The 24,037-nt window shown below is 41.4% G+C and overlaps 1 protein-coding gene across 1 annotated transcript; it reads left to right on the top strand.

Moving 5' to 3' along the window:
- The first annotated feature begins 12,036 nt into the window (after window positions 1-12,036).
- On the top strand, window positions 12,037-17,011 carry MC5R (melanocortin 5 receptor). Its single transcript, XM_026094362.2, has 2 exons — window positions 12,037-12,319; window positions 13,150-17,011. The coding sequence occupies exon 2, from the start codon at window positions 13,232-13,234 to the stop codon at window positions 14,207-14,209; it is 978 nt and encodes a 325-aa protein (XP_025950147.1). The 5' UTR covers window positions 12,037-12,319; window positions 13,150-13,231; the 3' UTR covers window positions 14,210-17,011.
- Window positions 17,012-24,037: the final 7,026 nt, after the last annotated feature.

The raw sequence follows: 24,037 nt of genomic DNA, 5'->3' as shown, positions 1-24,037 counted from the left end.
CAGCAAAATACTATTAATGTATCGCTTTTATTACTAAGGAAAAAGCCCGCTCATCTTGTGGATCTAGCAGAGGGCACTAGCTTCCCAAAGGCTAATTACAACAGAAGCGATCATGAAGTAACTTTTTAATTTGGGCCAATGAAGGAAAACTGACAAGGATGGAATGTATTTCTGTGGCTTCCCTTAACTTCTTGCCCCTGCCCGACAAAGGCAAGTGACCCTGTCTTGCGAAGCGGGTCTCAGCCTGGGTTTACAGCCTTCTCCTGGTCCAGCTCCACTGTTTGAGAGCGTATGGGACTGAGCGTAATCTCCTCCAGCAGGCTGTGATGATCAGCCCTTGACTTGTGTGTCTACCCTGGACACAGATCCAGCGGTTCCACCTCTTCAGCACCTCATGTGTCTCCTCTGCTGAACTGAAAATTCAGTGCACGTGATCAGAGTCTGCCAAGGCACCTGCCATTGCCTGCACACCACAGGCAGGGTAAGTCTTTCACTGTGATGGGCAAAATGGATGCCTGAACTGAGAAATAGCTACATTAAAAAAAAAAAAAAAAAAAAGGAAAAAATCTAACTGAAAAACAAGACATGCTTTACCAGAAAGGCTCAGGGAATGCATGATTTGAAAAAAACCCAGGCCTCATACCTGTAAGGGCTTGTCTGCACAGTTGGTTTAAGGGAAACAATTTAGAGCACAGCTTTTCCAAAATCCAACAGCACTGGGCATTTTAATCAAGACTTTAGCATCAGGCTTGCATCAAGGTTTCTGTACTCATTCACAAAGGCAGACAGGACCATGCTGGCATAGTTGCTCTGGCTTTTTTTAGGCAGCAAACAGAAACAGGCTGAACAAATATGTCTTCTCTCCTTTTAGTGGTTGTGTGTGAGCCTTCAAATGCTCAGTTTCACTAAGGGCTTCCCTATATGCACCAGCTGTTTTGCATTAGCTTCACCAGTCAGGTGAAACTACAGCTTCCAGCTGGAGGTGTTGTTATACTGTTCTAGTTCATTCACACATGGGAAGAGGCATATGCTATATAAGAAACATTTCTACCTACGAAAGTACAACAAGGTGTACCAGCAAAACTATTCTAGTAAAGTTGTCACACCTCTAACTGATATAGTCAATTCTTTCCTAAATTAGATGAAGCTTTCACTGGAATCCGATCTTCCTGTCATGAATGTGTGGGTTTCCAGCCTTCAAGGCAGAGCTGTAAAAAGATGATGACACAGCAGCATATTATTTACAGCTTTCTGTTCCTGGTCCTGCCTCCTGTCCAGCTGGCATCACTCACCCTGAGGTTGATGCCCTGTGTCAGAGTCAGAGATGCTGCTTGGTTGAAGCTACACCAAAGCAATCTCTCTGGAGCTGGAAAAAGAGCAAGCAAGAGGCAGCCACACTCTCTTAATAGTAGCTGGTCATCAGGACCCTCATCTGAGAGAGGGGAGGCTGGTATTTCTCACCTTCTTCCCCAGACTAAGCCTTCCTCCTCTCAGATGAATACCTGATCTTCTGGGCAGCCAGGGGCTGTGATTAGGTCTGGGTCAGGGGAGGGAGGAGCAGATGGGTACTGCCAACCTCCTTCTGCTAGAGAAGGTAACTTGCTCCCTTCATCTACTAATTGCCTCCCTCCAAGTTAAGTAAGTTTCTTCGGAGCTAACTCCCATCCTCGCTAATTGTGCTGTGCTTCAGTAAATATGAAAGCTATTTGCTATGCATCTGTATCCCCATTAGCAGAGTTTATTAGCAGATGCACATCAACAAGTAAGGTCAGTCATGTTTATTTTATTTGTGTGTGGAAATGATTTAGGCTAGCAGAACCATTTTGGTTTCGAAGGCTGTGGCTCGACATGTATTTCCTTTGGCAGCGCTGCTGGCTGAAATAGTTTCTGTCTCTCGTCCCTGCCGCAACCACTTTTCCCTCCCCCTTGTTACCTCAAGAAATACAAATAATGAAAGGTTAAGCAAAACAGTATAAACTGTCCAAATAATGGAACAAGTCGGCTGACAGGATAGGAAGGCAAATTTTTAGAAAGGGCTAAAACATGATCCACTGTATTTTGGTTTTATTGCCTGTATGTGTAATGGACACACATTGATATGGGAAAAACTGTACTACCATTATAGCAAGTAGTTAGCGCATTGCCTTGCAATGTCAAAATTGGTGAGGACTTGAACTTTAAGGGGTGTAGGGACTATAGTCTGAAGTAGCAGTAAACCTAATGTTTCTTCTGCTCTGTCAAAAAATACGGCTATGTGATGTAAAGGACTGATACAGTACAAACTCATTCAGTTGGTTCAAATTTGTTTAAACAATTTTGATGAGTTAATTTGTTACAGGCATGCTTTATGGCATTGAATTGCCTGTCTGCCCCATTCTAGCTCTGTAAAAGGTCAAGTGTTGGATATCCCTTTGCAGGGCATAGATGGTATATTGCGTGCTAAATCTAGTACAAGCCTATGGGTAAAAAATACCACTTCCACTGAATCATAGTCCTGGACTCTTCTCACTGCATTCTCTTACTTATAGCAGCAGCCCTTTGAAGTAAATTCCCATGGCCTCCCTGTTATCCTCTGACACTTTGCAAGCTCACTGTCTTAATCTGAAAATAATGTAAAAAGAAGACATTAAAAAGAAGCATTTAGTTACTGATAAATTTACTGTCTTTTAGGAAGACTCTAATGAAGATGAAGAAGTGGAATTTCCATTAGCTGATTAAATTCTCTCTCTTATATTAACAATTCTGTAATAGTATTAAGCTTTCATTTTCCTTCGTATTTTATTCAACTGTATTATTTATAACTGTGAAATGCTATAATTTTTTCCTAGTTTTGTTTCGTCTGTTAAGTACAGACTTCTATAAATCAAAAAAAGAAAACCTTGGCTTAGTTTTATTTTATTTTTCTCATTATTATTGTCATCTGCATTGTAGCAGTTCATTTTAACTCCCAGCACAGAAAGCAATGTTCTTAGTTGTAAACCTCAAATTAAATTGACATGCTCTATGAGATAATTGATTTTCTCTAGCTTGCTTCTCACTGTGCGTTAGGACAAAGCTCTAACTACCCTACAGCTAAGGGTGAATTTGGGTTTTATTAGGAAGTATAGTTTCTGTTTCCTGTGTTTCAGAAATGATGGTGTCATTAAACTCGATATTGTTGATATTACAGGACAACATTAATTCTGTTACTAAAATTATGATGTATGCTAACCAAGTGCATTTCTTTCTCATTTGCTGGAAATTAGGCTCCTTTTGTTTCATCCTATTCTTTGAATAAGTGCCTGATAACCTGCTTTCTCTTCTCTTTGTCCTGATTCTTCTAATTTGTCTGAAATTTTGGAATAACTCGTTTGTCCTCTTCTCTTGAATAAAAGATATTTGGACACATTTAAGCTGGCCATAGAGCTATTACTTTCCCCAAAGCCGAAGTAAATTCTTTGCTGCTCCTTTCCGGGTTTGTAAGTAGGCGTTTGGATCTTAGTTGTTTCCCCACTGGTTTTCGGGGAATTTTTTGTACAAGTTAGTCACTGACAGGACACAGCTGACAGCATAGGACATATTAACAGAAATATACTTTATTTTGAGAATCAGAGACATGTTCTGTAGTCATGTGACGTTACTGACATTAAAGGAGTTCTGCTAGTGAAGCAGGCAATCCTTGCTGTTTAAACTTTGGTAATAATGCTGTTGGTGGCTCTGTACGTCACGGAGTGACCACAGGGAGTACAAACGTAGTCACTAGAACTGGACACCATGGTGTTTTTGTGGTATCAAACTGCTGGTCCATGAACGTGAATATGAACATTTGGAACAACAACTCCTATCATGGTGTTGTTCTTCCATAAGTTTTACATGGCTGCATTTGCCCCCCAACCTCCTAGGGATCTTTTCAAAGAGCTCTTGAGCTTTCTGTCTGCCAGGCCCGGAGACCATGAAGGCTGGAAACTTGCACATCAATCCATGGGCAAAATTTAATTTGATTTCCACCCCCCCCCCTTAAGATTAAAGTTTCATTTTTTTCAGAGTTTTGAAGTGTCAGGTTTTTATCCCTCAAATGGAAATGTTTTAATCCCTTTCTTCTTTTATATACTGTTCCAGGTGCATTTCAGGCATTTATTGTCTTGCATAAGCACAAAGCTCGCTTTTTCAAAGACACAGCTTTTCACCACTTGGAAGGCTGTGACTTTTAGCCAGCACTGACCTCCAAATTGCAATAATTGAGGAGCTCAGCAGGAGGAGGTAAGAAAGATCAAAGATACCAAGCAATTTCTTCTTTTTATTTATCGGCAATTAGAGATGGTATGAAGAAATACTATTCAGTTGAGAAACTGTGGAAAAGTCTCTCTCAGTAATTGATTTCCCAGCTGATCCAGTAGCAACCCATTTTTTTTTAGACACGGATCTGCTATCCCTTTTATCTGGAATGACTAACCCATGCACCGGGATTCCTGTGTTATTTTCATTAGAATTGGAGCTTGATCTAGAGACAGCTGTCTCTTTGAAGGCATGCTAGTTTTTTTGTTGCAAAAAAATGTGCACAAAATCTGTCTGCCTATACATGGTAGGATTAAGAGCAGAAAGTATTTTTTTGCTCATGATTCAAAACCTGCCATAAAAAAGTTGTCTTCTTGTCTTCTTTTATAATCAGACACTTTGCAAGTCCAGGAAAACTAGAAAGTCGCAGCTTATTTGCAGCCTTACAAAACCAGTATGACAAGAACTTTCTCAGGTTCTGCTTCACTCTTAGTGGTGGCTTAGATGCTAAGTGGAGCATGGTACATAGTGCCTACTTTTGTGAGAGATTAATGCTGACTGAAATTTAAAATGACAAGAATTTTGGGGGCTCATGGGGGTCATTTGATCTTTGCATGTCACTGAACTGGAGCTAAGGTTGCTGTGAAGACAATGCTTTAGTGTAACCTGATTTAGGCTCTCACTGATACAGCTGAATGCATGGGTAACTTTGCTAAAGAGGATGATCTTCTGAGTTCTAGCACAGTACTTGGCTTCTTTCCTTCCTCCAGATCTGTTTGTTTCTAGCTGACATCTGTGTGTCTTTTCCTGCGCTATGGTTGGGAAACCAAAGATGCGAAATCTCCACATATTTATTCCTGAAAAAGTAAATGCTAGAAAAGAAGGAGTTTCTACTCCTGAAATAACCTTGTTTCCATTCTTTTTTCTTCCAAGATACACTGATTAAAAAAGTTCCTTACTGAATTTAAAAAAGGATACTGTACGTTGCAAGCCTGTGTCGTAGGAAGCTCAGAAAAAGTAGAGTAGTAAGGGCTTGACAGAAAAAATTCAGTTCTGAGCTAAATGGTTAAGATTTAATTCTCTTTTATGGTGTCTTTATACACCTCATTAGATAGGAAGTAACTGCATGTGTGTCTGCTTTTTGCTAGATGATATATCAGTATAGAGCGTGAGGGAAGAACTTGTATATCAGTGGAGTGAAGTCAGTAACATCACTGAAAACTGCCTCTAAAGAGAGAAATGATGTTGCAGTCATAGCATTCTTGGAAGTTGCCTGGGTAGGATGTGTATTTACATCTAGTCAGCATGTGTACACAGTCAGAGAGATTTGCCCTTGTCTGAGTAGGATGTGCATGTGCACATTGCCGTACCTGCAATTTTGCTTGTGTAACAATGCCTCTTCATGGTTACAGTGATTTTGTGCATATTCACACTGTTTGTGTCTTTTTTATGTTGCTCATCAACAACTTTGTCATCTTTCCATACTCATGTTGGGCTAATATGCCCCACACTGACCACTCAGCACAGGATGCAGAGACACTGATTTGTTACAGCTCCCAATTCAGGGACAGGGAGGGGAGAGCTGCAGCCCCAAGGGAAGAGCCATGCTGTGGTCCTGTACTCATCTGAGAGGAAGGAAGAGGGAAGGGGTGGGGAGAGCAGCTGTTCAGGGAATCTCTCTAGACCACAAGTTTGTTTAAAAAACCCCCATAAAACAGAAATCAGATATTTTTCCTACTCATTTTAAGAAATAGGTGGCTTTTGAAAATCAGGGGATATGCAGGAAACTGCCAGGGATGGAGGACCTAAAGGAAGGGGCATTGAGTTTAGAAGGTTTGCTGTTTTCTAGTGGTCAGTAATCACTTGTTTTTTAATCTGTTATGTAAATGCAATGGTGTGCTTAGACACTGTGCAATGCCTGTTTGTGCATGCATTTATTCACATTTGTTTTATGAAGAAGATGCAAACTCTAAACCAGGCAGCTCACAACTCTGATGAAATTCAAGGAAAGGTGTGGTAAAGCTGCAATTCTGAATATAAAGATAGGATATTATATATCAGGAAGGTAGTACATTATATACCAGTATTTACTGAATTGCCTGTGATCACTCTAACAGGGCTAGAACATTCAAACATCAAAGTCTCACCGAGCAGCTGAATTATACAACAAACTAGCTGCACTTTATACAAAAAAATGATTCACATGCACAAGCATTTCATGAGACAAATGAACAATGTGTATTAGCTCTTACCATTTGCCTTTACCATATTCCAAGAAAGGTTACAGAAATGAGACATGGAATGGCTCATAATAGATAATTAAAGTAGCATTTTTAATCACTCATTTTTTATAATTATAGTACTGTAAAAAGATATATTAAGTCTTCTCTTTAGCCTAGCAAAAATACTCTATTAATTATTGCAGGAAATACTTTCCTTTCTCTTATAGAAAGTAGTATCCAATAAGAACCTGTTAAATGTTCTTTTTCAGTCTATTAGTGAATATCCGCTCCTTTCTGTCATTAGTTTCCACAGTCCAGCACTGACCATCTGTGCTTTTTTGAGACTGTAGCCAGCGCCTCTGTATGATTCAGCAGGCCTGTACTGCTGACCAATGCCCTCACAAAGTGTTAGAGGATCAGTCATTACTGGAACCGGCTCCCATTAGAAGAGACATAAGAACAGTGATTAATAAACCTCTTATTACCTTTTTACAGTTTAGGAGCTAGGTAGGACATTGTCCAGTTTAGGTTGCTAGGATATATCTTTCTAAAATGCCTTGTACACTGTATGGCATCCTTCTCGGCTTTCTGTTCTGCTGTGAGAAGCACCACTGATATGTGGTGCTAACTGAGAGTGGCCAGAGATTATCTTAAGCTGTTTTGAAGCGCTCAGGTGAAAAGGGGCTGATGGTTACAAGTGCTGGAGCAGTCATATTCTCATTAAGTATGGCTGATCCTACCTTTTGACAGGGCACAGTTTATATAGTGTTTTGACATCTCTTTTGGTCCTGGTTTTCTGTGTTTCTTTCTGCAAAATCCATTTAGGCACTGATATGAAGATTAGGGCCAGGATGTAAAAAAAACAAACCAAATCAAACCAAACCAAACCATACCATGTTCACTGTACCGCTGCCTGCTGCAAAGCCTAACTTTCAAGCTTTCAGCTGTCCCTTCCACAAGGGAGGAGACTGAACTACCAGCATGTGTTGTTTTTTTTTTTTTTTCATTGGGGATTTTACTGGCTGTATCACCACCTCGTTGATCTCTTTTTCATTTAAAGAAAACAAAGTTTGCTGCCACGCCTTTTTTTGATCAGGATTAATTACCTGTTTTTGTTAAATGTGAACTAGTTCTTTTGGTAATATTGTGGAGGTAACAGTGGGGCCTTGATTGGCCTCAGCAAAAGCTGCTCAGAGCAGAGCTCAAGAGAAATAGTTGTCCCAGTTTTGAGAAGTTAGAGAACATATGTTATAATGTATCCAAATGCAGAGAAGGCCACAATCTTCACTTTTGCCCTGAGTCCATGGATTATCTCCACAAAGCAGAATGCAGTTTGAGATGACACTCTGTGGCTTTGAAATACTCTGCTAATGACAGGGCAGACAAAGAATAGACAGAAGAGAGATTTTGTAAATAGGCCAAGAGAACCAATCCAAAACTAAGTTATGAAGGACAAATATATTTTCATTGAACAGATGAAAACAGCTACAGAAGGACACTGGAATTAAATTGATTCAATGTATTACCTCTAGGCAAGTTGTGTAGATTTTTATTGGCTTCAATAAAACTGTACTCTGAACTCATTAGGATTAGCACAGATTAATACCCAAATTCATCAGACTGTAATTAGCTCTTCCTACAGAAAGTTCTTCAGGGGCATATTGTACTGTGGGGCTCATTTCAGCATTCATTGGTAAAACCACTCTCTGGCTATGATGAAAAAAATATGAAATTTCCCTTTTACCCTTTGCAAAAACACATTCAAACACTGGGAGAAAAGGTTTTCCCAAATTGGGGGTCTTATGTGAATTTAGTGAGACTGCAGATGAGTGATGCAGACAGGTATCTGGGGAACAATTCTGTTTAAAAGAGAAGATGGTGTGAAGTCTTGCTTTCTCAGAGCCCAGATCTTAAATAACTGGGGACAGGTTCACCTGATCACCCTCCACATCTCTTTCAACCAGCACCCTGGCCCTGAGGACAGAGCTCCAGGCCTCTCCCAGTTGCAGACCAGTGTGCCTCCATCTCAGTGTGCTGCTACTTCTGCCCGAGGTGTCACATGGCAAGGCCTCCCCTTGCCCACCTTTATCACATCCAACAAGCATCTCTGCCACAAGTTCTTGGAGGAGCCTTTGCTTTGGGTAGCAGCATGTGGCTGATTTTAGACCTGCCAGTTTTGATGAGGTGTAACTTGCCCTACAGTTTAGGATGATCACAGCCTCTCCCATCCCAGCTGACGTGGGGTGAAGGGGAGTTTTGGAGTGATCCCCTGTGGCTTTGGTGGTGGGCAATGGCTGGGAAAGTCTCTCAGTGAAGCTGCCACTGCTCCTGCTCTGGTTGCTGATCAGTGTGATATATCAGGCAGATATGTGGCTGGAGTAGCTTTCTGCTCTCTCTCTTACCACTTCATAACAGAAGGGAATGGTATGTGGCCAAAACAGGCACTGACTTCTTTCCTTTTTTGGTATTGTACTCTCCTGCTTTATTTTCATTTAGGTCCTTTTGGCAGCGTTTTTGATCCTTTCCGCTGGAGCCAGTGGCAAACTCTTGGTTAGCACAGTGGGATAGGGACCTTAAGCAGTCAACATTTTTTTTATGCCAGGTGAGATGCTACATGAAGTAAAGAAATAAAGCACTTTATCCTGAAGATGAAATGCATCCCTTTTGGCTATATGTAGTCTGTGGACCTCAGGAGGGCTTGCAAGTGGTCCAGATCCAGGGTGCTTGGTGTATGACCCAGCCATGCTTGGTTCTATGCTGCAGTGAGACCCATGCATCCTCCCACCAGGCTCCTCAGTCGGGCCTCCCTTCCTCTTTCCATTTGTGGAAAGGGAATGTAGGTTTGTGGGCTGTGCAGGGGCTTCAGTGCATTCCTCTGGGGGCCAGTTCTGTGCTCGGGGATCAGGCCCTGTGCTGTGTCAGTACGGCAGCTAAACGCCGACACAGGTTCTGCGATGCACAAAGTGCTGTCTCCCCACACTGGCTGTCCGGACCTGACCTTTGTGGCCTTGGAGGGCACTGAGTGCCAGTGTGTCTGGAAAGACAGAGAATTTATTTAACTGAATAGACAAGGGAGTCGAACACCAAGACCACGAGCTTCTGAAAGGCTAACATATTCGATCAGGAGTTCTCCAGTTGGAAGGTGAAGCCCTTCTTGGACTCTTGCAATATCCTTCTTGATGTAGTTCAAGAGAATCCAATGATCTTTTCCTGTGCTGCTTTACTTACAGCGCTGACTGCTTGCCTGCCTGCATCCACTGACTGCTTATTGGGTGCCCCTTTAGCTACTTGCTTGTCAAACCTTTATGCTTATAGCTGTTTGCTGCAGCGGTATTACTACAAAACTTGTTTTTTTAAAGAAAGAATTATTTTCCCATTTCATCCTGTAACATAAGCAAATAACATCTATACCGCTACCCCATTTTAGAGGCAACTAATTTTTTCCACAAGCTTTGTGAATAAGAGAGTTTCTTCCCTGTAGCACAGTCCCTTATATCAGGGTTTAGGCTGACCGTGTCTGGTGTGTGGAAGAAGAATCCAAAGGCCGATTCATGATTTTTATATGGGAGACCTCGCGTTGCACTAAGGGATAGGAGGCAAACCATCCAGTCTGATGCACGATTGACTTCTTGTAATCAGCTGGTCTACCGAGTGCTAGAAACAGCAATGAGAACAACTCTAAAGGCAGCTAAGCTGTGCTGCAAAGAATGTTATTAACGGTAAACTGAACGTACAGACAAATTTGTATATGAGAAGATGAACAGAATTTAAAGAGAGAGAAGGTGTCATAAATAAACGATTACTGGACTGGAAGGGAAATGACTGGAAAGAGCATAGTGTCTTCACAGTTCTTGGTAGATATAGGAACAGTGAAAGAAGAAAAAATTCTACTTTTAGGTGTCTGATTTCCAGGATTTGCAATGGAAAGATTAGAAACTATGCAAAATGCCTAAGATAACTAAAACAGCATGAAAACATCCATGAAGAAACAGGGAATTGGAGATGGGTCTATTCTTCTACTGGGTCTATTAATGCCTTCCTTTTCTTGGGTATGGCATAAAAACTATGAGCTCAGATTTGGCACACAAATGGGTTAGATACAGCAGAGAGTTTTGTCTGTTTACTAGCTGGCACTGTTCAGGTTTAGCAGCTGCATTTGAACATAGTTTGCTGTCTCCATTTTGTGATAATCAAAATTCTCTTTGGCTTTAGTGGAGAGAAGGGGCATGCAAAGTTCATCTCCAGAATATAACTGCATAATGCTAGAGAAGCCGTTTTACTCAAATGAATCAATATGTTTTCGCTGTTTCCTTTGGTGCAAGAACTATTCATATATGGGTACCTTTTATACAGTGGCCCAGATCTCTGGGTGTTCACCTCATGAAACTAGCCATAGCAATAAAGGATGTTTTCTGTAGCATATAATAATCGGATGTGTGGATTTAGCTCCATTATAACAATAAACTCTATCATTCATAGTACCTGGACACTGAAAACTCCAGCATGGTATGGCATACAGTTTGTTACAGAAATAAAGTTTGTGCTTGCTGGTGGTGATTCTTTAAGAAAAGAGCTATACATTAAAAATAAGCACTTTAAGCTGTTATATACCATGAAAAAGACCCTGATTCCTGGAAAGGTGGTGGTTAGGAGAAGCAGAGACTTTTTGTCTCAGGCTAAATTCAAATCTTGCATGATTCATTTGGCTGGCTGATTAGCAGACATCATGCAGTGCACTTGGTAGTGTCAGGACACTGTGCGTTCTGGACTCCTGTCAGTCTGAGCACAGAAGAAAAGTCCATTTATTAAAGAAAAGACTACCATTGATTTTGCCACCTTTTGGGTAAGGTCCGGATGAGCAGGGATGGGCTGAATGCTAGACCCACAGAGGGGCTCTAGATGTTTCAACACTGAGCACTGTTTCCTGACTTTTTGACTCCGTGGATCTTGGGGGAATTCACATCCGGCTCAGGGAGCCCGGGAACCCTGCACAGTGCACTGTTTACTCCATCCATGCCCACATCAAAATCTCTATTCTGGATCTAGCCAGAACATAATTGTTTATTTGTTCTTTTTAATTATTATTTTTCCTTGCATATTACTTGGCTTACATCTTCTGTTGGCAGCATGAGAACTTGATTGTGTGCTCTTTTCTGAGTTTTGTGATAGCATGGGTCTTATTCCTCCAAAATTATAACTGAGAATATAAGGTGAATGCTTATAACAATAATTAGTCTCCTGCTTTAATAAAGGTCTTCTGGATTTACCTCTTTCAGAGTGCTATTGCAATATGAACTTATTGTAGGTCAGGACTAGCAACAGCAGAGAAGTAAAACCAAAACAAATACGTGAAATGTTTTTGGAAAAGAACATGCCTACTGCATTTCCCCCTTTAATATCATTTTCCCCTAAGGGTATATTAAAAAGCAAGAATTTTAAAAGGCTTCGTCATGAATTTTAGATCAGAATCACTATGCAGTTAGGAAAAAGACAACAAAAGGCCGCTAGATGGTGGTAGAAACCCAAGCCTATACTAACAGAATCTGTGAAAAGAGAAGTTTAGAGGGGCAAAGAAGGAGAGGAGGAGCCACAGTTTGAGTACTGAAGTCATTATGGCTCGGGGACTATAAAAAGGCAGTTGCACAGTAAGTAATTTATACGTGATCAGCCTTGACTCTATGGATTTGCTCATTCCTTTTCCTCTATAATGTCCTCAGTCCCCACCAAGGAGTCCCCAGCCCCAGATGTTGGATGACGAGGGGGCATGAAACTTCTGCTCTCTGGTGGAAAGGTTGCAGGCAATGAAGAGGAAGAGCAACTGAAGGAGCAGCTCCGATAAATAGGTACAGTTACTTCTTGATTGCAAATGAAAGGTTACTTTTAAAAACTGAAAATGATTTAGCTTGAAAGGCTTTGAATTTTATTTGCACTGAGCAAATCAGCTAGAAGTGTTCTCCATATTAAGAATGTGATGGCTTATGACTTGCCCTGAATATTCTCACTGCTGAAAGAAACATTGAATAAAATGTTCCCAACCTGGAATAGAAGACTTATTTTTATGGCAGGAATCCACCCATACCAACTCTGTAACCTTAGTATATCCTGGAACGTACGGATTTGCCTTGGTTAGTGGTTTAGTATGATGCTCTTAACTGAGTGTGTTGTTATAGCAAAGATATGCTGTTTGTAATGCAGTTCATGCAAACTTAAGAAGTATGAAGGTCAGGAAAGCATTTAAATCTTTTACTGAAAATGCTCAGTTCTTAATTGTTGTAATAATTCAAACTTACATGTGTTGTAATCAAGTGACCAGATTCAGCCTGACCTAATACTGTATTCTCCTGCATTTCTGGACTCTGATGATTGAGACTCTCAAAAATATTTGCTTTTTTGTATTCAGCAGAATTTCCAGAACATTGTGCTCACTTTTGGGAGATTGAATAGAACAAACTAAAGTATGAATGAAGAGTGTATGAATCTCTTCATTTGTTTGTGATTTTAATTTCCCAATAAGGAAATCAGTAGAAAAACTCTGAGCCAATCAGAGGTTAATTTAGAATCAGTAGAGGAATATGGTGTGGAAGAGTCAGGATGTGTACATGCCAAATTAAATAGCTGCTATTTGTTTTGTCAACTTCTGCCTGTTCTCGTCACGCTATATTTTTTTTGGCAGGTTCTTTTGCCTGTTGGAAAATGCATTTATTGCACTCCTTGGCAAGTCCCTCAGAAAGAACAGAACGTATTTGCTTCCAGAGATGAATACGTCCTCTCCACTGTACATTTCTGAACTAAACCTGAGTGCCTTTGGCAGCAACTTTACTGTGCCTACTGTCAAGAGCAAGTCATCACCATGTGAGCAAGTGGTCATTGCAGCTGAGGTGTTCTTAACTCTGGGGATTGTAAGCCTCCTTGAAAATATCTTAGTTATATGCGCAATAGTTAAGAACAAGAACTTGCATTCGCCCATGTATTTCTTTGTTTGCAGTTTAGCAGTAGCTGACATGCTGGTCAGTGTGTCTAATGCTTGGGAGACCATAACAATATACTTAATAAACAATAGGCACATAATCATGGAAGATGCCTTCATCCATCATATAGACAATGTCTTTGATTCAATGATCTGCATCTCTGTGGTGGCTTCCATGTGCAGCTTGCTGGCTATAGCAGTAGACAGGTATATCACTATCTTCTATGCCCTGCGGTATCACAACATCATGACAGTGAAAAGATCGGGGTTTATCATTGCATGCATCTGGATCTTTTGCACAGGCTGTGGCATTGTCTTCATTCTTTATTATGAATCAGCTTATGTTATCATTTGTCTCATCACTATGTTTTTTACCATGTTGTTCCTCATGGTCTCACTATACATCCATATGTTCCTTCTGGCTCGTACTCATGTGAAGAAAATAGCGGCTTTGCCTGGATACAACTCTGTCCATCAAAGAACCAGTATGAAGGGAGCCATCACTCTGACTATGCTACTTGGCATCTTCATTGTTTGCTGGGCTCCATTCTTCCTCCATCTCATCCTGGTGATCTCCTGCCCTCAAAACCTCTACTGTGTTTGCTTTATGTCTCACTTCAACATGTACCTCATTCTCATTATGTGCAATTCAGTGGTTGATCCCTTGATCTATGCCTTTCGTAGCCAGGAAATGAGGAAGACCTTCAAGGAGATAGTTTGTTGCTATAGCCTGAGGATGGTCTGTGGGTTGTCAAACAAGTATTAGGAAAGCCAAACCAAACCAAACAGGTGAAAAGAATTGAAAGGCAACGTCTTGCTGCTGTGTGTAATTCTGCTGAAAGGCCTATGGGACATCTTTGTTCAGTTTTCATGATTTCTGTGGCAATCAAAAACCTTTTTTTAAATGTAAAACCTTTTTTGCACTCCATGCACCTCCCTCAAGCTAGTGGTGAGGGCTACTTAGTGCATCTGTATTAAGGAGAGAAAAAATATCTTGAGTCTTATATGCTTGTTGAAGACTCTGGATCTTTTAAGAGGCATGTACAGGGAAAGCCACGTTTTCCTTTCTGCCAAATGCAATGAGTGTGCCCTGCCATGCAAATAAGCCCATTGGCCTCTTGGTATGCATTTATCTTGATATTCTTCGTCTCTCTAGACATAGCATGGCTTATTTTAATCCCCAGAATAAAGAGTTTATTTGCTGTTTTCTTCCTAATACATGAAATCAGAGAAATAGATCCAATTATCAGGGTCCACATACCCTGGTCAACACAGTTGTGACCAAGAACATATGCACATACCAGAAGTTGTGTATTGAAGTCATGACTGTTACTGTCATAAAATATGTATTATGTAAGAGGGCAGTGTTACTGCAAGATTTCCTGGTCAGGATACAGTATTTTGTCGTATCTGACAATATCTTCCTATTTCTTATCACTACTTCTGTGGAAAGATGTACCATAGGCTGATTTTAAGCTGATAGTAGCTGAATATGAAGACTGAGATGATTCTAATTTGTCTGTTTTCCTCATCCATGAGGGCTGGGGAAGTAGAAGGTGCATGGCTTCTAGAGAGTCACATAATGTTTTGTGGAGAAGTGAAGACCGGGCCAGGGGCTAGCTTTATGTAGAAGTTAGAAAGGCATTTCAGCTAACAGTAGCTTTTGTTATTGGAGGAAGCTGTACTGTAGATTACACCTTTCAAGCTGCAAGAGAGTGTTAGATGAAGCAAATTTGGTCACCAAGAGGGACAGCAGACATTGGCAAAACAGGGATCTCAGACTCAGGCCCATGTAGCTATACAGAATCATAACTCTTGCTCCCAAGCCAAACTGTTTTTTGTCTTTTTTCTGAGAGGCTTCTGTGGTTTGTAAGACCTGGAAATCCCCATGCACTTTGTGTGAGCAATTTACATCTAGTCAAAAGCATGCTGTTCTGTAACTGCTGTGTAATGTGCAGAATTATTGGATTGGTCACGGATGAGGGACGTACAACTGTGGCATTAATTTCTTGATGCTGAGGAATGGTACGTATCTTGCACTGAGATATAAGCTAGGCAAATACTTTAAGCAGTGGTACCCTACTAACTAGATATCAGAAAATAGCTTGGAAAAATGAATCATTCTTTCAAAAGCTCAAAAAATAGCCCTCGTTACATTTGGTTTACGGGATGCTCTAAAACTGTTGTTGTCAACAGAAGGACTATGGTTGGCTCAAAGGGCCTTGGATTACCTTTTTATGGAAGAAATTCTGATCAAGCGTAGGAGAAATTCTTTTATCATAAAGGTGTTCAAACATGGGAACTGGTGCCCAGCAGTTGTGCAGTCTCCATCCTTGGAGATATTCAAAACTTGACTAGGCACATCCCTCAGCAACCTGCTCTAAGTTTGAAGCGGGCTCTAACTTTGAAGTTGGCCCTCCTTTGAATGGTGAATTTGACTAGACAATCTCCACAGGTCCCTTCCAACTCAAATTATTCTATGATTCTCTGAACAAACTTGTATATTATGATAAAAATGTTTCTTTTTTTTTTCTTCCTAATTTAATCTCTTCTGTAAGAAGAATCTTAAAAGCATTGTCCTCCACACATCTAGAAAGATAGCATACTCTGTGTCTTCATTTGCATTAGAGGTCTCTGGCAGGATAAGTCAGGATAAGTCAGGCACCTTTGCAGCACTTTTCAGTTGCTTTTCTGCTGCAGCTTGAATTACGCACTGCCTCCAGTTCTCACGTCTCCCTGTGACATGAGTGGGAATGTTATTCTCTGTGGAGACCTTGTTATTTGGCTGTCAATGCAATGGTTACAGCAATGCAGTAGATGCTGTATTCTTCCTTCAATTATATCTGGGAATGGAATTTCAGAGGTATGTCTGTCATCTGGTAGTGAGAATCTTGCCTTGTTTCAGTCTGCTACTAAACATGAATGGGATCTAAGTGGCACAGACCATTGAGTGGACTCTTGCTACTATGAATGTAAAAATATAGCAAAATCTGAGACAATTCAATTGCATAGTGAAAGGCACCAGCTCATGTTGTAAATAAATCATTAAATCTTCACTTGGTATTGCAAATAAGATACTCTTGTACATAACTGTAAACCAACAAATAGGAAGCCAAAACTGTAACAGCTTTGGGCATTTTCTTGAATTGTACATTACTTTTTTGTGTTGGAAGCATATTTGATGTATAAACACAGACACATGGAGAAACTATTAAATTAGATTGTTGGAAAACCCATTATACTGCTTGTTCATTGTAACGTGTCCACTATACTTTGTAAATCATTCACAGAAGAGACTATTGCATTCTAGGCTCTCGCTTCTCAGTTTAAACAGATGCCTTACTAAAAAACACTCTCTGAAAGAAAGTTGAGACTCATAAATGAGCTTACATTTGTATCTGTGTTCCTCTAGGTGTCAGCATCATATCCTCATTATAAGCCTTACAGGTAGGAGCTCAGACAGCTTAAAGGGGAAAAGAAAGTGTTTTCAAGAAAAGGCTAGAACAGTTTCTGCAAAAAAGCTGTTTATGTAGGAATACATATAAAATAAATGCCTCTTGGAGACCCTCACCTGTTTTAATGTATTTCTTTCTCCTGCTTAGCTACAGCAGTGTTTAGCATGTTTTCACTTCTACTAGAGTTTGGAAAATGAGTATTCTCATAGATTGGGACGACTGAGCATAATGTAAGCACAAAATTTTCTGTCAAAGTACAGCCATGGGAAAATTATCTGCTAGGCTGTCATTGCGCCATGTCCCCAGAGCTTACAGTACTACTTTTGCTTGCACTACCAGTCATTTATGGTTTGGTATCAGTAACTAAAAAGAATCTCACATCATATTATTTCTATCCCAGATCTTCCTGCTATCCAGAACCAGTTGCTATTGGCTGCTGCTTCTTTGGTGATGGAACATGTCACTGCCTCTAAATTGTGTGTCACTGTTTTAAAGTTTTTAGTAAGAAATTATCTTGAACTCATACCTCTTGCAAGTGGGTTCAACTTCTGTAAGTTCACAAATGGTGGTGAAATTACAGCTGCATTTTAAGTAGACTGGTAGGAGCAGGCAGAGTATTAAAAAAAGGGTTAATCCTAAAAAAAAAGGGTTACACAAGATGTAATCTACCTGCACCAGAATTTCAGCTAGTGAAGCTGAGCACTGGATTCTTCAGTCCACAATAATGCATAAAGGGTTGATCGTGGGTAAATGGCTCTGTTTCCACATCACGTTAAAGTGCTTCTAAAGTTGTCCTAACTTTTGCTTGTGTCAGTAGACTCTAAGGTGGCTGGCTGAGTATTTTCTCTAGGCTAGAGCCCGACTAAGGTACCTGAGGATAGTAGGTTTCCAAGTGCTTTAGCAAGTCCAGTTACACAGAACAGTCATAGACCGGAGGAAAGATGTGGGTTATGATCTTTCTGCTTTCATTATCACAACGTGGGCCAGTCCTGCTTCCTGCATGGGCGCAAGTCTGTTACAAAGGGGTCTAACTACTGACTGCTACTGCCTCTAGGGCTGGTCTGGGAGTCACTGTTGCTTCCTGTACTACAAGCCTGTGCCCTCTGTCTGCCCAGTGTCCAACTCGCTTTTAGGAGAAACAACAGAAACTACAGGAATTCCTTGCACATGCAAACTTTAAGAAGGCACACACACACACAAAAATCTGTGGTAAAACAACTAACCCCTTCATACAGGTTACTCGGTCAAATCTCTAAGAACTCTGTCTTCTCTCTAAGGCTTTAGTGGGGAGTCTTTTGCCTCTGTTGCCATAAAGCCTTTCATTGCTGATCAGCTTCTTGCACAAAGTCCAGCTTGTGGCGAGTGCTGTTGTGTTCAGTGGACAATCCCAGGCTGAAGGCATGTGGATTTGCATGCACAATGCCCTTCCTTTCAGGCAGAGGTGGGTGAGTAAGTAATGGGAACGAGGATGTGGAAATGAGGATCCTCACATCAGGGATGGGGAGTAAATGAGCAAATGAGTAAATGTAGGAAGTCACAAACACTCAGAGGTGTCTGGATAAGTTCCTGCACTAGGTGCTCTCATGGTGAGATGCTTTTCTTCCTTTTCTAATCTTGTCATGCATTACAGCCTAAGCTATGTGCAGCTTGGATGCAGCTGATTCTTGATACAGGACAGAAAAGGAGAATCTGAAATCTGTGTGTCTGTATCTAGCTACATATGTATGAGGTGTTTACTTCCAAATATTGAGTACAATTGCAGGTGATGTCAGATTAAATGTATGTGAGGATGTACTCTTGTGTACTAGTTCCTACTTTTTCCCTAACCTTTCCATTCCTAATCCAGTAATTTGTTACACTACTTTCCAATTAACAGCTTGTTTCTCACTTATTCCTTCCAACTGTGGAACCAACTAACAAGGCTCTAGATCTGAAGTCAAAGAAAAAAGCCACAGCACTTTGCGTATCCTAAGATTTAAAAAATTAAAGTGAATCAGTATGGCAGAATAAACAGTACCCCTAGCACCTGTCTCACTAAAGATCTAGTAAAAAGAAATTGAAACTCTTACAGTCCTTAAGTATTATCCTTAGAACAGTTTCTTCTTCAGCTGCTTGCCCCAACCCCCCCAAGAATCTGCAACAACTGAGAACGAAGGGTCTTCATCAAAACAAACAGCAGCTGTTTAGGGAAGTAATGCGAGGGCTTGACGTGTATGATAATCCTCTAGAATACCCTTTCAGCTTCCAGCAGGCATTGGTTTAGGGATTTCTTGGGCAGGAGGTTGTACTCACAGCTTTGTGACTGACAGCTCTCAATGGATGTTTCTTCCATGAATTTATCTAATCAATTTTGGATCTCTTTATTCTTCTGTCATCTGCAACATCTTGTGACAATAAGTTTCACAGTTTAGATATGCTGAGTGAAAAAGTGATTCTTTTTTCTTTTAAAGCATCTGCTTGGGAGTTTTGTTCAATGCCCCTGAGTTCTTATGTTGTAAGGAAGAGAAATAACTGGTCCCATTCACTTTCTCTATGCCATTCACAATCCTACTTATTTGTATTCTCCCATCAACTCTGCCTTTCCAGCCAGAGCATCCTAGTCTATTTAATCCCTTGTGGTATTTTCATACCGTGTTGTCCTTACGTTGTTATTCTAGATCTACTGCACTTTTTCTGGGGGACCAGACGGGCATATGATGATCCAGATACAGGTGAACAATGGATTTCTGCAGCGCCAAATGATGCTGCATATTTTGTTCTCTAATCTTTTCTTAACAGTATCTAAAAATATACATTCATTTCTTCATAATTAAGAAGATTACAAGATCTCCAAGGAATTCCCTCTCTGTAAGTGCTCATAGGAGTGCATATTCCCTGTTCTCTAAATAGCTGTACGTTTTCAATGGTTAAGTCGTACATCAGCATGTAAAACCTGTGATGAAAATATGGAGCTTAGGAGTGCTTTTGCGCTTCCGGGTCCAAGTAGATGCCTTCACCATGTCCCAGCTCTACAGCAGCACTCATCTGAGGCCCACAGCCTCTGCCTTGCCCACCTCAGATGAGGATGGAGCCTGGCTGCACCAGCTGCAAGGGGTTTGCAGTGTGTCCCAGCCATGCTCGGGCTGACTGAAGAGCAAGGATACCAGGTTCAGTCCCAGCCTGTCATTTCTTTGGGTAGGTTGGTAAAAATTTCATTTGCTCAGCTACCTCCAGATGGTCATTTGTTACTCCTCTCCTTTCAAATAGGCTGATTTTACACCTTATTAAAGCAAGACAAGAGTCAGACCTATAAACTTTGCATGCTGGTTCCAAATGATTTTCAAAGGCACCAAGTGAGCTCTTTTGATGGCTCGCTGCATTGATGTCCTAATTAACAACAACAATGCAAAACAAAAACCCACAAAGAAAACTCGATTATTTGTTCTATCCAGTTTTCCATTTTCTAACAGGAAACAGTCACTTCTAGCAAGTAATAAATGCTGCCTTCTGCTAATTGGCTTTTTCATTGGCTCTTGCATTTTGTGCAGAAACTTACTGTCTACTTCATCCACTTTCAAAAGATGGCCCTGGGAATATCTATCATCTTTGTGTTATGCCTTTCATTTGTCATAGTTTTGCTCTGAACTGCTTTCTGCAAGGCTTTGCATGATTTTTTGAGACAGGAGCTAAATCCCTGTGTCTCTATATCCCAGCAGTTCATACTGAGCTTACTATTACCTCTTCTCCTCACATAGATACCTACATAGTAGGAATTCAGTATTCAATAGCTCTCTAGCTCCTTCCTCCCTGGAAAGGCAAATATCATTATTTTAAATATTAGGGGAAAATCAGTGTATGAACGAATACATTGATTCCTACTTATTGGCTAGATTTGCAGATACTAGTTTATGAGTTTTCATTTATCTAAGGGCTTGCTCTTTTAGTTATACATTGTTTGAGACCAGGCTGTCTCCTTCATCTAGTTGGGAGATAAGACCTGTTTGCCCAAATGGATGTGGGCTCAGTGACACTGACTGGCCAAGTTTAGGTGCTTTTATCACTACTTTCCCCTCAGTGCATCCCACAGGCGGGAGTTTTGTGCTTGCACTCCCCAAACCAAGAAAGCACCAGCTCCTCCAAAATGAGCCCCCTGGAACTCTGTCTGGGGCCTCCACAAAGTCAGCTTCTAGGAAGCCTGCCTAAAGGATGGAGAATAGGTAGGTTAAGCCCTCAGCTTCTCTGGTGTTTAAATGCGCTGCTTGGTGGTTGCAGTTTGTGAAGCAGATATTAAAAAGCCTTTCTTTCAAATGACCGAGGAAAGAGATGAATCACTTGAATTTCAAGTGTAGTTCCAATGAGTTCATGTCCCTGCATAAAGTACATAAAAAATGAAGAGGCAGGAGGTAAGTCCTTGAATGAAGTCCAGGTCTTTCATCTCACAATGAAGCTGCTAAATATTCAACTTTTCACTATGAAGAGGGACACTGGCACGGCCATCTCCCTGGAGGTGGCTTTTTGAAGGAAAATTTTGTGAAGAAAAAAAATGTATTTGGTATGTAGACTACTGTTTTAGTTACGCTCTGGGAAAGTCTGACAGTTTCAACCCCTCAGGTGAAACAAGTAGAGAAATAATACCTTTCGGGTGAATTTTGATTGGAGTTACTTTTAAGACAGGATCTGAGATGTTTAGCCCTAGATGCCTCTAGACATATCTACCTAAAGCAGAAGTGCTTAGGTTCCAAAATATTGGAACGTGCAAGGAATTTAGGCACAACAAGTGATGTGTGGATGTGCCTTTGGATTTAGGCTCCTACCTCCTCATTTAGTTCATTTTGTGTTGGCCACACAACACCTGGCACTCCAGTCACATGCAATTAATAACTGAACTTAGCTGTGGCATTTTAACCAATACATTGGAACTGTATTTAAAGTGTGGGGTATTGAAAACATGTCCAGCTTAACTAGAAGTGAATGGAAAAGAGGAAACACACACCAGAGCTATCTCATTGGAGACAGGCCTGGCATATAGACAAGCCGAGGATCAAAGGCCTATTGCACAATGTAATGAGTAAATAGATGACAAGAATAACATTAGTTCTGGTGAACCTTTAAAAGGGAAAGCAGGCAATATGAGGAACACCGTGTGTATTTCAGATGACCTTTTGTTGAAAATGTCAGTTAGAAAATTGTACTACATTTATAAAGAGGATAATAAATAACTGGATGGAATAATGAAAGCTTTAATACCCAGACAAGAATGAGAACAAAAATCTAAGGAGGCTGAACACCTGGAATTTCAGAGACTTTAAAACTTTGCTGAATTAATAATAGTCAGTGAAGTGCTAAGAGAATTGCTAGTGCTGAAAAAAACCCCATCTAATGAGTAGAATACAGCTGATAATGGTGAAGGAAATGCACAGCAAACTCACAGGGCTGGTACAGCTGTGGGACACTGGGAGGGAGAAAGGGGAGCCTGTTAATTTTGCCTTTTAAGCAATTGATTTAACGAAAAAGGGTAAAGAAAAGCAAGTAGTGTTCCCTGTCGCCTCCCAAAGCCGCTGTTAGGAGCAGCTGCTGGCCTGGCGCTTGGCCCAGCCGTGGGAGGAGGGCTCAGCTGGGGCCAGAGGTGCCAGCAGCCAGAACAGCGGGGTCTGCCAGAAGGGTCAGCAGCTACCGGGATGGTCTCGCGGCTGCCTGCTCCCTGCGGCCACCTCAGCTGCTGTGGGACCTCGCAGAGAGTTGTATTGTCAAGGTCCCGGGGGCCAGGCTCTGTGCTGGGACCACTGGTGATGCATGATGCTGGAGTCACCTCTCTAGCTTGCCTGCTGGGGTGGGGACATGGCCCGGCTGGGGGTACCTGCCCCATAGCTCAGGCAAGGGCCAAGGGCCGGGGCTCCCAAAGGAGGAGGGGAGAGCCCCGAGGCACCCGGCAGAGCTGCCCCTGCCCCATCCCAGGCCATGGCATCGCAGTGGAGCTGGCCCTAAGCAGGGGTGGTTGAGCCCTGGGGAGGGGTTGTGCACAGGGCCCTGACAGCCAGGGACTTTGGAGGAGATATAATGAGCCTTTTCCACAGAGGAATGGGGAAGTATTCCCTATTCCCTATAGGGAAGCAACCATCTCCAGCTGATTTTTTTTGTTTTGCTTTGCAATTTACCATTCTACGATATTTTTGATGTTTCAGCTTGACCTGTGAAAACTTCTGAACAGAGCTAATTAGAATGCAGAATTTATTTGGAATATATTAGAATATTTAGCATCCAGCAGTATCTCCCTTCTGAGAATGCCCAAGTGTTTTGCAAACAGCAATGAACAAAATCTCATACCAGTGCTGCAAGAGAGCTTACAGAAGCGTAACGTCACCGCATGGCAATGGGGGTGAAGGTCGAGAGCTCAAGACTGGTTCTTTTTGAAATAAAATACTGATTTGACCTTTTTGGAGTTAAGCAGCATTTCTTCAAAGTCACCATGTGGCCTGAGGAACTAAGCTTTAAGACTCAAAAGACATCCGCAGTGTAACACTGGATGGTAGCATATTCTCAAGCTTAGTCTCCTCCTGTACCACCCCTGAGGGAGGGGTTGTGCTCACGGATAGCAGCAGTGGCTGGAGCCACCACTGGGCTGCAGGGACATGCAGGGAGCCTGTGCTTCACCTACCTCTTCCGTTAGTTTTTGGTGGAAAAAGCCTGTTTCTAGCCCTCATTTTTCCACCTCTCCTGAATCCCAGACACAGGAAAAATATCTGGGTACTGGAGCAGTGTTTTTTGCTTGAACGGTTGTTACCTTGGAGTGTATTTCTTTTTTCTAGTTACTAGTTGGTGGCCCATTGCCCGTGAGCAGCATGTTTATCACAGCTCCAGAATTTTTTTGTGACATGAAAAACCTTGAAGCAGCTATGATCACTACAATGAATGGAGCTCGAATAAAATAAACAAACAGATTGCTAAGACACGGGTTAAGGGGAGGGAGTGGGACACTGGGATTTGCAGGACATGAACATCTCAGGATGTTTGTTTAAGGACACTATGCACACTTTGCTTTGCTAGTAAGCCTGCCTAATGAATCCCATGTCCTCCAAAATGCCTCTGCTTCTTAGGCCTGTCCTCTGACAACAGAGCAAACACAGCCAAGTTTCTTTATTAATTAACTGAGATAGCCATAG

This window comes from Dromaius novaehollandiae, chromosome 2 (assembly GCF_036370855.1).
Source record: "Dromaius novaehollandiae isolate bDroNov1 chromosome 2, bDroNov1.hap1, whole genome shotgun sequence".
Lineage (NCBI taxonomy): Eukaryota > Metazoa > Chordata > Aves > Casuariiformes > Dromaiidae > Dromaius > Dromaius novaehollandiae.
This window is presented reverse-complemented; position numbering and strand designations above follow the sequence as displayed.